Genomic DNA, 15,945 nt, shown 5'->3' with positions numbered 1-15,945 from the left:
CAGGCCACGCCAGCCCAGCTCACCGACGCTGCTACCGGGTTCACGCTGATTAGCCTCACGTCATACCTCCTCTACACTTATCCTCCTCCACTATTTTACGGAGGAAACTTATCAAAAGGAGTTTGAAAAAGCAGGCAAATTAAGCCCACAGCTCCCTTCACCTGCCATGTCCTCAGCCCTCCAGCAAGCGGCCCGGCCATCGTTTTCTCCCACAGGAACTACCTTAGTTTGACTGTACCCGTTTGTACTTGGCCAGATTTTGTACTGTTCTATTCCTAATCATACTGAATAAAAAAAATGAAAGCAAGCACTTTTGTTATTACTGTAGTTATTATTATTTTTATTCTTATTATTCATGGGACATTTGTTTGATAGTCAAAACCACATTTAAGAGCTTTTCGATAACTGTGCCACGTCCATTTCCATTAATCATCTTAAAAGCAACAGTACAAGTGGATGAACTCTGCTGCAAAAAATTTCTTCTATTTCAACAACGCAAGTGAAGAATTTTCCCCTCAGGCCCTCAGCTCTCCCCACCCTCCACAATCCCAGGTGAGCAGCTTTACTTTGTGAAAATGAAGGTACCACACGCCCAATTTCTTTTCCATCGGGAGTGAAAGAACCGAAGCTTCTGTATTACAGAATTACATTATAGTTACGTACGCACAGAGAAGCAATACATTTGGAGATGGGTATTACGCTGCCACATGCTGTTTCATTTTTGATCCACCGACTTAATCAGTAAAGCACTGGGTAGATTTAAGCACTAACAATCTTTCTTGACCGAAGTGCCTGAAATCTCCTCAGGGCACCCGCCCCCGGGCTCTGACTTACCACATGGCGTGCATGTAGGTGGGAGGCAGGCGGGGGCTGCTGACGGGGGTGCAGTTGTAAGATCTCATAATTCTTTCTGCCAAGAGAAAGTTCCGAAATAAACTGGCCACGAGCAGGTCTTGCCTGAAGAGCTTCTGGAAAAGGTCTGCGAGAGATCGCACGAATTACTAGATGCATATCTTTGCAACTTCAGTACCGTAGGTAATATGCAAAAATCATTTAAAACATAAAGCCACGTTAACAGTTTATTCCAATAACAAGGAATCTACAGCAGTTTTGCAGTGACGTGATATGACAACCATTAAAAGGAAATCCCGCCTTCTGAGTTCCCTTAAAGCATCACTGTTACTCTCCATTTTACATTAACAGAATTAAGTACTTTCTACCTCAGGTTCTTTTTTGCCTTTTCTGGATAAAATTCCCCTGTTGGTGTTTCACTTAAACTCAGCCTAAGTTTTTGGAAACGACTGAGGTGGGAAAGGACCTCTGAGTACTCTTTCATCAAGAACTACACACCTGTTAACTGGCGGTTTGATGTGCTTATGAGAAGCCAACATGAATCCTAAAAGACAGCAGATGTGCCAGCTTCTACAGAGGCAAAGAAAAATTTATGCTGTACCGAGCATCGGAAAGAGGACAGTTGGAAAACTGCTTACAAATTTGGCCACCCGTGCTCCAGAAGTAGGAATTCACAGCGGAGCAGGGGTGGAGAAACGGGATGAAGTTACTCCTGGGAAACACAGGCTGCCTTACCAGCAAAGAGGAAAAAACCCCTTTATTTATGATACTAACAAAGGCTGGAAGAAAACAGATTGCCCTTTACAAATACAGTAAGAAAGAAAATTATTCAAGCTAAAGCAATCATGTTGGCACTAGAAACAAACCTGTCTGGTTTCTAATCATCAGGTTGCTGAAATGCTTCTGGTAGAAACGAGGGAACGTAAAAAATTTAACTAGCCTTAAGATCCAGGCTGATCTGCTCTTTCTGTATCAGGCTTTAATTTTCTCCTTATTTCAGCATTTATCTTATTCTTCATCCTTCTACTTTGAATAAGCAACGCTCGCTTCTGGTGGAAACTTGATTCTCCTGCTCAAGTCTTACCTCTAGGCAAGACGTTCCATGCAATGGTGTCTGTGATAGCGGTGAAGATCCAATTCAGCTCTCCCAGGGGAGTTCTCCGGTCATTCAGTCTTCCCGGAATCCTACAAGCGGGAAGAAAAAAACAAGTCGGCTTCCTATTAATTAATTTTTTTTTTAGATACACAGGCACAAGCCTAAGCCTCTATCAAGGCTCACAGAAGACAGCATTTCCAGAACTTTAATTCTTAACCAAGAATTTATGTGGCTAGACAAACTTTCCTTATCCAAAATCTATTACATATGAATTTGCTCGTAACATGAATTGCTAGATAAAGGATGATAAAGAAGGAATTGTTTATCTTAGCTCTTTAACTGAGCTAAGGGAAGAACATCTGGGGAGGTGTCACAGAGGTGATGTTGATTTCTGAGCGATGCAACGGAAACGACTTTTTCTTCCAAAGTGCCACCCTGCTTCATTTTATCCATTACTCACTTCTTGCTGAAATATTTAATAATAAATAAAATTTATATTACAAACTGTATGCTTATGATCCACAACGTCCCTGTGTGAGAACTTTCGAGCGATGATATTCCAGAAAAAACCCAATTATTTTTTAAACAGTCAAAAAGCTCAGAAGAGTTAGAAAACACGGTCCTTTTGTTAAAAATTGTCTGGCAGTAACGGACGGACGTCACAGCTCCCTCCCTGTCGCTGCAAACTGCTGCCTGTTCACCAAGAAATGGCCCCCAGCAAGACTCAGCGAATGGTTCCAGCCAGACTGTCTTGAAGTCAAAACCTTCACCCCGGGGACGTCCCACCCCCTGCCCCCGGGAACGCGGCTTCAGCCCTAAGGATCCCAGAACCTGCCAGCAACACACAGCGGGAGCCCAGCTGCCGCCTGGGAAGGTACCGAAAATGCCCAGGAGCCCGATTGCTGATTTTATTAAATATTTTAAAGTGGAAAAAAGTGGTGCTAATCAATAGCAGGCACGGCAGCTTTCCAGATAGCCATCAACCCTCGTCCCTGCTCACGCCCAGCGAATGCAGGGGAAGTGAGCAAAGAGTCTGTTGGGTTTTTTTAAAGGTTATATTTTAGACTGGAGAAAGTAACTCAAATCATGCAAAAAGCTGAGATATTCATACAGACATCCCCTTCCTCAAATAAAGCAAAAGCAAAAGCAAAGGGCCAGCTAGTGATTCTACTGGGAAAATCCAGCTGCCTGTTACACGAGCGTTTCATAAATAAATGCTTTTAAGTGCAGTCGCTTAAAGCCAGCGGGTTACTGTGGCGCACACAGGCAGTGGGGGACTGCAGTAACATTCAGGTTTGTCACAGGGAAGGCCTCTCTGTGCCTACACCTGTGTATTTTGGCTACAAGACGACTTGCATTTAATAGAAGATTCTAAGAACACCGAGTTGTCAACCTGCCTTTGAAAATCCCCGCCAGCGGCACAGAGCCCTGAAGTTCTGCAGCAGTACACCCGCTATGTTTTCAACAGGGATACCTATAGATAAAAGGGGCTCTCTGCTGTAAAACCTCCCCGTGCATGAAGACTCATCAAGAAGTAAAAATCAAAAACCCAACCTCCTGCAAGAAAGCCCAGTTTCCCCAGGAAAGCACTGGGCACCGGGGATGGGGACGGAGAGGCGAGGGAGCACGGAGCCGTCTCGCGGCGTGTCCTCTACAGGGGAGCCAGCAGCGGACAGAGGTGGTTTTGCCTTGTATCACTGAGACTGACACTGGAAAGTTTTGCCTAGTGTTCACGTTTTGGCATTCGCTTAAGCCGCTTAGGACATACAAACTAATACAAACTATAGAAGATGCAGAAAAAAACTTTAAAAAAAAAAAAAAGTGAATGATGTCATACAGTGAGAGATTTAAGGTCATTCTATCTACGCTACCAAGGAACAACTTGAACACTGTGGATAAACACCTACAAGAGAGAAAAAACTGGGTGCCAACAAATACTTTACACAAGTGGAGAAAGGAGGGAGAGCACTTGACCATTGAAAGAAAGGGAAGCAATTCAATCTTCAGCCTTCAGAGGTTCAAGGCACACGCGCTTCAGAGGAGCAGGAGTTTTCACCCTTCTGAGGAGCAACCTGGTAAAATTCTGCAGCCTGAGACACACAGAAGGTCAGAGCAGAGAAACTAACGGGCTCCTCTGGGCTTAATGTTTCTTATTCTAAGCATCAATACAGCAGAGGCAGCAGCCTGCCCGAAGCACAGTTGGTGACGGGGGAACAGCAACGTCCCACCACGCATCCTGCTGAGCCGGGACCTTGCTTTTGTAGACTGAAAAAAGTCACTTAAATTTATTTTGTCCAGGAACTGAATGAGGATCTCATACTGCATTTGTTCATCTGTAATAAGGTATAAGACTGGAGTGACCAAATGCCACCCTACTGCGACTCCGGCCCAACACACGCACAACGCCACTTAAAGGAGTGCGCGCAGCTGTATGCTGCTCTTCAACGTCTCCCAGCTTCTGTCTCCGTCCTGACCAGCTTTCCGAAATATGCTTTCTAATGATTATTTGCTTCTCACAAAAGCAAAAACAAGAAAAAGAAGAAGAAAACAAACTCAAAACCCCAACCAACCAACAAGCCCAGACCAACAGAGCGTCCTGGGCTGTCCTACCCCTGCTCCGAGGCTCCGGCACAGCCCGGCACTCTCCAGCTCAGCTCTCCTCCCCTTGAGTAAAGCACTGGAGAGAGGATGGGGAAGCTTCAGAAACACGCACCTGCCCGGTAAGACATCCCACGGATCTAATCCAAACGCACCTTAGTTCCCTTCTGTAACGAGTTTTCAAATATTAAAAGCATCAAGACAAACTACATGAAGCAAGAGCTTTCTCTATGGCAACTTCTTCCTCTGATGGGTACAGCAGCATTGCTGCCAGGCTGGTTCAGATGCAGCATATTCCCCCGTATAAAGACAGTTTCTAAAACAGCTAGAAATTAGCATCTTATAAAAAATTCCTGCCTGTCTTGATATCAGAGGAAAAATATACATCTCTGAAACTGTTTGTTAAGGATCCCCCAGAGCAAGCAGAGGGAACACAAGGCCACACCACTGCTCTGGTGAGGATCGCACGTAAATATTTGCATTGCAGAACACCCTCTGCAGCAAAATAGCAGCGTTTCCTAAGTCAGAAATTTATTAATTAGAAACCAAAGCGATCCTTGCTGAGATTCCCCAACAAGCCAAACACTGAGCTTAAACCAATCGATGGCCACTTTCAAGCCAGTTTTCAGTGGAAACTGAAATAGGGTGTTTCACGGCAGAGCCTGAATCTTTACACCAGACGGAGAGTTCTGCGCACAGTTCATACTAAATTCCCTTTATTAAATGCAGATTGTGAGTTGATACATGTCTTACTGATGGCATTGAACAGGAGTGACAGGCTGAAATCCAAAGCTGCTGCTAGCAGCCCAGCCTCAGAAACTCCTTGTGACTTGAATATCTACTTTCGTGGGGAAAGAGGTAGGCTTATTTTTGTATTTTTGCATTTGTATTTAAAATAACTATCCATTACTATAGTATAGACTTTATTTTGCATTTTAAAGTGCATTTGGTAATTTTCCACAATACAACTGTCCTTTCTAAGACTGGCCACAAGATTAATAGAAAATACAGCTCCCTGGGAGGGTCTGCAGCCAAGCGGAGACTCCCAGGAGGCCAGTCGCCCCGCTGCGTGCCGTGGGGTGAGCTCCTTTCCTTCCTGCCCTCACAGACAGTCAGGAAGATGCTAATTCTGTACCTGGCTCCGGCAGCGCGGGGACAGACGCTGCGTTGAAAAGCTCTGCGTTAGGCGGCGGCGGTGAGGGCAGAGAGAGGTTGGGGAACGGCACAAGAACGAAGAGCGACCATTTCCACCGCTGCCCGGAGCCCGCCCGCAGACTGGGAGCCGCTGGAAGGGCAGGGCCGGGCCCTGGGCTGCACACGGGGATCAACCGAGGTTGGAGCAGTCAGCGCTATAAATCGGGAGATGGAAATAAACAGCATGTTTTGTGTTCCTGGATGGGACTACTCATCTTAAAGATGTAGAGTTATTTGTTATTTTTGCAGAGTTCCACCACACAAATCTAATTAATGGTATTTTTTAGATAAAATATTTTGGGGTGAGTACAATTCCCTTGTGCAATGTGCTCTTTCAAACCCATCCTGTGGCTATAAACTAAAGCATCTTTTAATTCCTGCTTGGGCAGGAACGTCGCAGGGACCCAGGAGGTCTTTCCCCCCGAGGAACACTGCTGTCACTGGCATCACCTCTCCCGGTGCCTTTCGCGTTCTGCTCTGACAACAGCGAGAGCCTCTGACAGGAAGGACAAAGCAGTCCTCCTTTCTAAAAACTGTCTTTGAGGGAGGGGAAGAAAAGGGAAAAAGGGCAGCGCTGTCTCAGCCGCTCGCTGGAATTTAACATCTCTGGACTCTCGATTGCTTCTTCCATCAACTGCCCAACAGACGCCTTTCCAGAGACCTAAATCACGGCAGTCTATTGTGAAAAGTGAGGACTACAAAATGTCAGGGTCACTAAAGAGCTCGTGCTAGGTGTAACCATCAATGTCCTTGTCAGAAATTCAGCAAAATCCCATGAATCACTTTAATTACAGGGGAAGCATTTACTTCAAAGGATGCCAGGTCTCCCCTTTGGATGGGCTCCACCATTACCCCTACTTTTGGGGTGTAATACAGACGACACTGGGATACGCAACATCATACTTAGACTTCCGAAAACAAGACGCTTGGTACCAATTTATACCTGCGAATATTCACAATAATTTGAGTTTGGGGAAAGAAAATAACCTAAGTATATTTCACTTTTCACTCTTTCAGGAAAAAAAGGGAGAGGGTATACCACAGCAAAGGGTGCCAGAGTAACGCAGGCGGGATATTTGCCGTGGGAATCTCACGGAGCGGCAAGAGCTGCTTAGCCAGGACCAACGCAGTTAATGTGCTCCCAGACAACACGTCCCCATCACCAAATAACGGGAACGACACAGGCGCAATTGGGCTCCTGGAACCTTGGCAAACTACTTGAGAAAGACAAAACGTTTGAGGTTCTTAAATTATTTGTTCGAGAGTGCTGTAAAGCTTTGTACACTAGTGTTCAATCCTGTCATCTCTCGCTATAAAGATGTGAAAGAAGTGTTGCCATGAAAACCAGCCTTTCGAGTATGATCTTCCCTTTGTATTTACAATAGGCTTTGCCTACACTAGAGACTGGTACCCCGTAACAATGGTGATAAAATTAAATACTCCATTTCAATAAAACCAGATTTATTACAGAACAGAAACTTTTCAAAATAACATCCTCAAAAGCAAAGTTTTTCCTCGCCTCAAGTACTAATGAGCCATACATCACCAACAGGCAGTGGGGCAGAGCATCCCTGTTATCCTGCGGCTGGTAACACTCACTAGAACACTTACCTTCCCAAATACGCTCCAATGCCTTCGACTGAATTTTCGAGAAGAACATAAAGGGGCTGAAAGCTGCCTAAACTAGGTCTAAAGGCAAACCAAGAATTATAGTTTTCCCACTATAAATAAAATAAGAAATATAAAAAAAAAAAAAAAAAGAGGCTACAGTATTTCAGAATTTGGACCAGCAGATAACTGATTAAATATCTGCAAAGACACCTTAATGGCCCAGACCGGCCACGGCGAGAGCAGGGTCCTGCAGCACGAGAACGATCCTCCTGCCTTCGCCTGCCCTTCGCCCAAGAGGTGATGGATTTGCCCCTCTCCAGTCCCGCTGAAAATAACTTTTTTCTTTTATTCAAATGCCTTTCTCCATCTAGTTATGAATTTTGGTGATTTCTGCCAAGCCTGGATACCAGCAGCTCTGCCCGTATTTCCTGGCGCCAGGTAGGCGGTGGATTTTAGAAGGCAATATTGTCTCTTGATGGAAATCCAACTGCAGTTCAGCATCTGGCCTCCTTTGCTACCCCAGCAACAACAATTCTGTTTATTTAGACACGAGCGCAGTCAGTAAGATTGTGACCATCCTCTGACAGGTTTTGTTCTTCTGCCTTTCTCAAATAAACCGTCATTAGCATCCTGCGCCCCCAGCCCAGCGGAGGAAAAGGCACTACAAGGGACCGGAGTTGCTGGTTATTTGCTACTGGGATCACTGGGGAAAAAAAAAAATGATACCACCCAGCTGCTCTCCTTCGCCTGCCCTCCCACTTGCCACCCTGAAGGCAACTGATTAGCCGAGTTCCGAGGGTACGCACCACAGGCATTTCTTATATCGCGGCATAATTTCTACATTTTCTCCAATTACGTTACTTTTGCCAGGTGATATCTTGGGATTTCATTTTTCCTGCTTCGTCTTTAAATTGGCTCCTACTGAACCGTTACTCATCAATGATCGACAGACATGAAAACATTAATAATTTCCAGTCCGTGACATTCGACAATACTTAAAGTGGAAACAAAATTAATTTTAGTCCCAAATTTGTTATTTCTAGTGATTTTTATAAATGGATTTTGTGCTGGTGAGCAACAGCCCAGAGACGGGCTCTCGGAAAGCAGCAGCACACGCTGCAGCGAGACGAGTTTCTCCCACACTGCTCCTGCCTACGTGACTCAGAGGTGACATTCAGAAAAGGTCCTTTGTCACAAAACCCTGACAGCCAGGGGCCCGGCTCCTCTGGTTGTGAAAGGGAATTGTGCCACCGTATTCGGCTGGGCATTTGAAAAGACCGTCTTTAAGCGGCCCCACCAGAAGCACGAGCAGCTCCCAGATCACCCGGACTTTTGTTCCCAGAATTCAGAGAATTCCCTCCCTCTGCAAAATGGACCCAGGGAAAAAAATCCCAGGAAAGCAATATACTGGTCTTGCTCTCCCAAGAACGTGATTTTGGGAGAGGGAGCCTGCTGCAGCACTGTAGGCTACAGCACTGCGGTACCTCCCTGATTCCTGGCACCCAGCTTTGCATTCCCACCCTACACCAAGTTAAACCATTCCTTAGGATTTTTTCCAAATTTTTTTTAAAAGCAGAACAAAGTCCCAGTCCACCTTACCCAGCAGCCAGACAACACGCTGTGCCAGCCCAGAGGACAGGGTGGCTTGTGATCAAGCAGAAGAGACTGATCAAGGAATGCCCGACTCTGATGCTGCCACTGAAGAGTCTTAAGAAGCGGCAGCCAGAGGTTCCTAAATTCCTCGTACTCCATCAACACCATTTTCCTTCCTTTTTTAATTTACATTTTACTGTCTGTTTCCAGCAAAGATCTTTACTTCTAAACTAGGGATTATTTTGGCTTCATCTCAGAAGACCTGTAATATAAATGCACGTTAGGATACACCCCACGTTTATTCACCAGAGTGCTGGTGTAGCCTAGACAATTAGAAATCTGAGCCCTTCAAAGAAGCTGCAGCCTAATTCCATCTCTAAATCTGCAGCTTAATTGCAATATAAACTCTTTCCCCAGTTTTAAAGACAACTAAATTATAAATTACAATATACACATAGGCAATCCATGAAGTATTCTAGGCCTATCTTGAGACTGTAATAAAAACCACGTGTTTTCTATAATTGATATATGTAGCAGATTATGATGATGAGGTTTAAATATTTGATATCTACAGGAACCTTCTTCTGGCACGCTTTCTGTGAAGACAGCCTTTAAAGAATGCATGTGTGCTGTGGTATTATCAATAAGAATACTTAATAAAACATTTTTTCTTTTTGCCACTAAACCATTATTTAAAGAGTATTTAACCCTCGCAGCACATGCAGGTGCTCGGTGAAGCCGACTCGTGAGCGACCTGGCTCAGACCTTCGCCGACCCTCGCCACATGTTCTTTGATTAGACACACTCTTGTAGCAATATGTTCATTGCAATTAACATAATAAAGTCATTGTTCTGGAACACATTTATCCCGTGACCTGAGGCGATCTCAGCCTGCGCCGACGACGAGCCCGTGGGTTCAGGAAGAATTTCAGCTTACCTTTGCTGTGCGGCAGCCGGAGATGGCGGAACAACACCCCTTCCCTTCACTCTGCCCGTTTAGACAACAGGCAGGGAAATACCCACCTCTCCACCACCAAACAGCTGTTAACTTCAGGACCAATAACGCCGTCAGCACGGCTGTGAGTACGCAGGCACGGCCAGGTCAACCCGGGCAGGTTTCCTTCTGCTCCTCATCTCCTTCAAACCAAACCCCACCACATTTTCACAAGGGCTTTCAGAGAAAACAACATCCAGCGGTGGACCTTCTCCTAGACCGACGCATCTCTGAAAACTGCTCTAACACGTAGCTGGGGTCCTGGCTCTACTACTTTAGTTGTAAACTGAAAAATTACTTCTGTTTTAGTAAGATCAGTGCCTCTGAAATACGGCTTTACAAGAATCATTGCTTAGCGTCCCCAACTGAGATGAGATAGGATAATCACATTCTCACGTCCACAATTAGCATGATTAAATACCTACATACTACTGATGAGCCTGACTCTTCTAAAGTACATATTGTGGAAGAGCTGGTAGCACTGAGAAGCATTTTTAACCTCATCGGAATGTAAAACATGCAAGTTAACATGGAATGATTTACTAAAGCAAAAACTGAACACGAAATTTCAGCGGATGCAATCTCGCCCTCGTTGCTTCTGCTGTAGCAGATCATTTGCTATTGGCAACACGAGCGATGAATGATTGCTGCCCTTCGCTACACCATGCAGCAGCTTATTAAAAAACAAGAAAGTAGGATAATATATTTCTATAAAGAATTCACGCTTATTATCCAGATTCCTGCTCTCCAAACCCCTATTCAGGATGCCCTGCAATACTGGAGTCTTCACCTGGGACAAAAGATGGTAACTGGACTCTGGACATCCATGTGCGAGTTCTAACTAATCTCAACAACAGGATTTCTAGAGGCAAAATTTCTCAGAAATTGAACAATCTTTGATTAATCACTCCCACACAGTTTGTGTGTGTGTGTATCAATGTTCCAAGAACCGGGCATTCAAAAACAACCCGCAGGGAGCGCAGAGCTCCTGCTTCTGCTGGCTGCGAGCAGCTACCGCCCTGGCTTAAAGAATATGCTTCCCTTAAAAAAAAATAATAAATAAAATCTTACAAACCAGCAAAGACTACAGCTGACAATTATTATTATTATTTCAAAGTCTACCTTGCTTGTATAAATTGAAGTAGAATTTGAAGAACGGTTGTCGCGGTTAATCCGTCTGCCTCAGCTGCCTGACAACCAGTAATTATGCTCAAATACTGCCTGGCTAAAAGGTTTGTAACATGTTTAAACGGTGTTAAGTCTGAAACATAACCGCCAGCAGACAAAGAGCAGCAGGACAGCATATTTTTGGTGACGTGTTTTTCTGTTCATCAGTTGGGTTTGGTGATGTGGGGTGTACGAGCACGTCCCCTCTGTCACCGCCCCCCACGCGCGTGGGTTTCAGTGCTGGACTCCCAGGGCTGTGGCCGCCATCTGGGGCTGCGTTGCCATTTCTCGGGCTGGTCCAGGACGACAGCATGAGCGGCCAGAGCTCCGGGACTGGGAACGCACGGGGCCGAGCCCCAGCGCAGCCCCAGCTCCCGGCCCCGCTCACTCGGACGGGCGCTGCTCAGCCCAGCAGCACACAGCCAGGCAAGACGTGACAAATACCGTGGGTACGGACTCTGCGAAAAGCTTTCCAAAGAAACTTCCTCACAGACAAATAAGAGAAATGCTAGAAATAATGAGGAAATTAAGAGCAACAGGGGAAAAAAAAAAAAATAAAATTTGGCTTACTTCTCTATTAAATCCAGTGTAACTCCTGGCACCAGTCTGACGCTCTTCTGCATACAGAACCTGTGGAGAAGAGAATAAAAATAAAACATACTAATTGAATATTTAATGACAAGGTTCTGCAGAAAGAATATGGAAGAAGGTTTCTTTATTACAGTACTTCTGCTTTTAAAATGGTGTTTGGGTAGAAAACTTTGCCACAGCATAATAAGAATCAAACAAGGCCCTCAATATTTGTCACACTCATGATTATGCGGCGATTTCCATCGTCAGGTGTCAAAACTGGGGTATTGTAACTGTCACGGTGACAAGTTTTCCAACAGGCATCGGGGGGGAAAGGGCTCACAGTCACCCAGCGCGGTCTCTCGGGAGCAGCCGGCGACACCGGAGCCGAGCAGATTTATGCTGCTGGAATAATGATTAGCGTTGGCTGCGCGTCCCTGACGAGATCTGGCGCCGCAGGCAGGAAAGCGAGAGCAGGAGGGGAGGAGAGGGAGGCGTCAAGTTCAAACACCTCAGTTATTTAATTAAAAAAAATGCTGACTCCGTTTCCTCAGCATCACAAATCCCCCTCCTTCAGGAGGGCTGGCCCCGGGGGCCGCAGCGCCTGCCCGGCACTGCCCCTCGCTGCCCCTGGGGACCCCCGCGGGGCCGGGGGGCACCACCATCGCCCGCCCACCCTCCCAGGCCTCCTCTCCCTCCTCCGAAGCTCTCGGGGACCCGCTCTGCGGCCCAGAGGGCAGAAGTGGGAAACAATAGACCTGGGAAGAAAAAATAGCAAGTTCAACATGAGGAATGACTTCCTCAGCGGTATCACTACGTTCCCAACCCATGTTCCCAGACTGTCAGAAATCCACTCTCTGTTTAATGAAGAAATTATCCATTGGCGTAACACAAGTTGGATATTTAACCTCCGCACGTCACTCTGTGCCAGAACAGAGAGCTCCGCGGGCACCGTGGCACCGGGAGCACCTGTCTGACCCAGTCCCACCTCCTGCCCTCAGCCCCAGCCCTCCTGCCACCACAGCCGTGGTACCCGCACCCAGAGGGCCCTGCCCCAGGGAAAGGAGAGAACAACTACTTCTTTAAAGACAAGATGTGCAGAGCCCATTTTTGAAATCTTGAGGACCCTCCAGTTCTCCTGTGGCGTCCCCCGCCCGCAGGACATCCATCCCTGCCAAGAACGGGGATGGGCTCTGAAACGCTAAGTGGTCTCCAGGCTGCGTTCCTGCTGCGCACGCATCCATCATTAGAAAAGAAAGTCGTAAAGCTACCTGTGAAAATACAGTGGGATCCCTATACAACCCGCTAAAACATAAAAATCTTACAGCAGTGCTTTGGAGAACCACGCAGGGAAATACCCCGCTCAAACGACACCCGCAGGCAGGATTCAGCACGGCCGAATTGGGTCGCTGGAATTGGGCTGGAGCCTCCCCACAGGCTAAGGAAGCCAAAAGACTTTCCAGCTCCTCTGCACTATGACATACCTGCAAAAGGGCCACAACGGAGCCAGCACAACTTCGTACCCTTACACATTTGCTTTCTATAAGGAAAGGAGAGTTCCGCCTATTGCCATGCCATGCAGGATTCTGTATTTACTTCGGAAGCCTCTCACCTGAGCCACAATTTGACCTCACCTCACTCACTCGGCAATATTTTACAGGCCTACAGATTAAGAGGGTGGCGTTGCACGCTGCCGCAATGCCATCGCGACAAAAAACCCGATGGGGATCCTCCCCATGCCCAGCAGAGCCGGGCTGCTCGGGGCGAGAGCCCACGCGCAGGAGCAGAGCGCGTCCGCCATGGGGCAGACAGACACATCGGCCTCCTTTTTGCCAGGATTTCTCCTGAGCACGAGGCTTTTGATTGCAGCCTGTTGGATTAGAAGCGGAAAGCTTGCCCCACGCGTGCAGAAATTCATGACACAGGCAGGAGAGATGCCAGCGTGCCAAGCGTTTCCTACCACTCCTGCCGCAGCAGGATGCTCTGAGGGGCAGCTGTAAACAGCGATTTTCACATCCAAGCGCCTTCTGCAGCTGCCGTTTAGCACTTCCCCGGGGGGGCTGCGGGTACGGCACTGTGGGCAACATGGAAATAAGCTCAGATTTCAGTTATTTCATTTGAGCTCACGGCTCCTGAAGGAGAACAACATAAAACCAGGTTGTGTTTGACCAGTGAAACCCCCCCGTCCTGCCCTGACCGTGGGTGTGTGCGATATTCCCCGGGGCGGGAGCAAAGCAGCCAGCGCTCGCTGCGTCTCCGTACGCCCGGCCTGCTACAGCATTTCGGTTGTAAAGCACCCACCATGGCCCTGAACGCTTTGAAAGGGAGTAGTTCATTAAACCCCCATTTAACCAGGAGCAGACTATCTGCATTTCCTCTCTGACAACCACCGATTGCCAAGAAAATGTACTCGTAAACAAAATGTTCCTCTCACCCTGTATCTGCAACCCCCTTCCATCGCTCCCCGGCTCTAAATGCGATGCCTCAAGTGGTGGCTGGTGTCATCATCACAAACATCAGGCAAATGTTAGAGCCGTGTGTAAACACACCGATAAATGCCAGGCAATAAAGAAGAAAACCAGAAACACGCAGAACAATGCTCAACTGGGCCCTGCTCAGATAGCACAGGAATATTTTGAAACTCCACTTAATTTCTCTAAATTAACGGGGGACGGAGGATTGGCTCGGTTAACCCCCAAAAATTTCAAGCAGAAATGCAAAATAAACATGTTAGAATAAAGAAACACTTTTTTGTCGTAACGTTTAAGACATGTTTGTCTGAATTGACCCAACGTAAAACCAGGTGTCACAGGTCAAGCTCTTTCTTCCATGCACTTACAACCTTGCTGTATTTGGGTTCTGATGTACAAACTGCATCTCTGAAACTCCCGAATCTGAGCAGTACCCCAACTTTTTGTTTCTTTTTGGTTTTAGGGGTTTTCCAGCACTTCTCCGGAGCCCTATCACTCTTTTATGAGTGGGAGTTCATGGTGCAAAGCCATAGGGTCCTTCGGAGAATTCAGACGAGCACAGCCTTCTCCCTGATGTGCAAAATGGTGAAAATATCACTGCAGCTTGTTTATGTCTTAAGGGCCTGATGATAATATAAGCATACGAGGCACTACCGATCACAGCTTCCAATATAGCTGCTTTTTGGTTTAGACAGCGTGAGAGACACAGATCTGCGTAAAGCACCGCACCAAACATATACTAATGTCTGCCTGTTTCTGCAATAGCTGCGTCTACCTCCTCGTTAGCGCGTATCACTCAAGATTAACAACCCATACGGCTTATCTTTAAGCTTGCCTCATATACAGCTATATATAGTTACAACATATATTTGGAATAGGCAGCTCACAACGGTCACTGCGCACCAGGATAATCGGTATTGAGCCAGAACTCACACCCTGGATTCCCGGAGCCGGCAGACCGTCACTAGGAGTTTCACCACCGCAGCCAAAAGGGCGCGACTGACCCGGGCTTCTCTTACCAGCATCAATTTTTCTCTCCCTGAAATTAGTCTGAAGTGGATGCAGCTACAATGCCATTTGAGAAGTGATTCTGTCCATCAGTTGTTTACTTAAAATACAGAGTATAAAATAGGATGTACAGAAATTTATTCATCAAAATTTTATTTCCCCATAAATTCAGTATATGAAACCTCATTACCCTGTCAGTCCAGAATTGCAAAAATGTTATATTCCAAAGGCAATTCTGCAGGGTTCCGGACCAGCTTTAGTAAAAGGGCTAAAGTGAGGTAAAAGAGAAGTTTTAATGACAAAGGTTTACATCTTCATTTTCGGTTAACTGCCTGCTTTAGGACACCAACATACGGTTTGCATCAAACAGCTGGAACGCGGGAGGAGGGTCTGGCTTTGCACCTAGTGTGTTCGGCAGCAGTGAATAACAACGCTCTGCAAACGAGCGCTTATTATTTACAGGACTGGCACGGATAAAAACCCAGCCGCAATAACGCCAATCGATAGGGAATATAAAGGGAGCATAATCGCCATCAGAGAACAGAGCAGAATTTTTTTGTGTGCAGTGAGCAACCCACACCACCGTTGGGTGAGCTGTAGTAGGAAACACTTTACTATGCAGGAGTTCGCATGACATCTACCAGCATCAGCCCCGAGAACAGCTGAGGTTAATAGTTTTAAATCCTTCCCCTGAGCTGCATTTTTACAAACGCGTTTCCTGTCAAAGACAAACGAGAGACAGCCTGAGAATAGCTGGTGCTTACGCCAGGTGTAGCTCTGCTTGAGAACCT

The 15,945-nt window shown here is 46.5% G+C and overlaps 1 protein-coding gene across 4 annotated transcripts in view; it reads right to left on the bottom strand.

The window, feature by feature from the left end:
• Window positions 1–15,945, bottom strand: part of RPTOR (regulatory associated protein of MTOR complex 1) — a 156,168-nt gene that overhangs the window by 78,557 nt on the left and 61,666 nt on the right. For all 4 annotated transcript variants that reach the window (XM_054221548.1, XM_054221547.1, XM_054221550.1 and 1 more), the window contains exons 7-9: window positions 11,676–11,735; window positions 1,937–2,037; window positions 835–979 (exon numbers count right to left, since the gene is read on the bottom strand). In XM_054221548.1, the coding sequence (XP_054077523.1) occupies window positions 835–979; window positions 1,937–2,037; window positions 11,676–11,735 (306 nt within the window). The remainder of the gene's footprint in view (window positions 1–834; window positions 980–1,936; window positions 2,038–11,675; window positions 11,736–15,945) is intronic.

The sequence above is a fragment of the Rissa tridactyla genome, chromosome 15 (assembly GCF_028500815.1).
Source record: "Rissa tridactyla isolate bRisTri1 chromosome 15, bRisTri1.patW.cur.20221130, whole genome shotgun sequence".
In the NCBI taxonomy this organism is placed as follows: Eukaryota; Metazoa; Chordata; class Aves; order Charadriiformes; family Laridae; genus Rissa; species Rissa tridactyla.
Note: the sequence above shows the minus strand (reverse complement) of the source record. Positions and strands in the feature narration are given on the sequence as shown.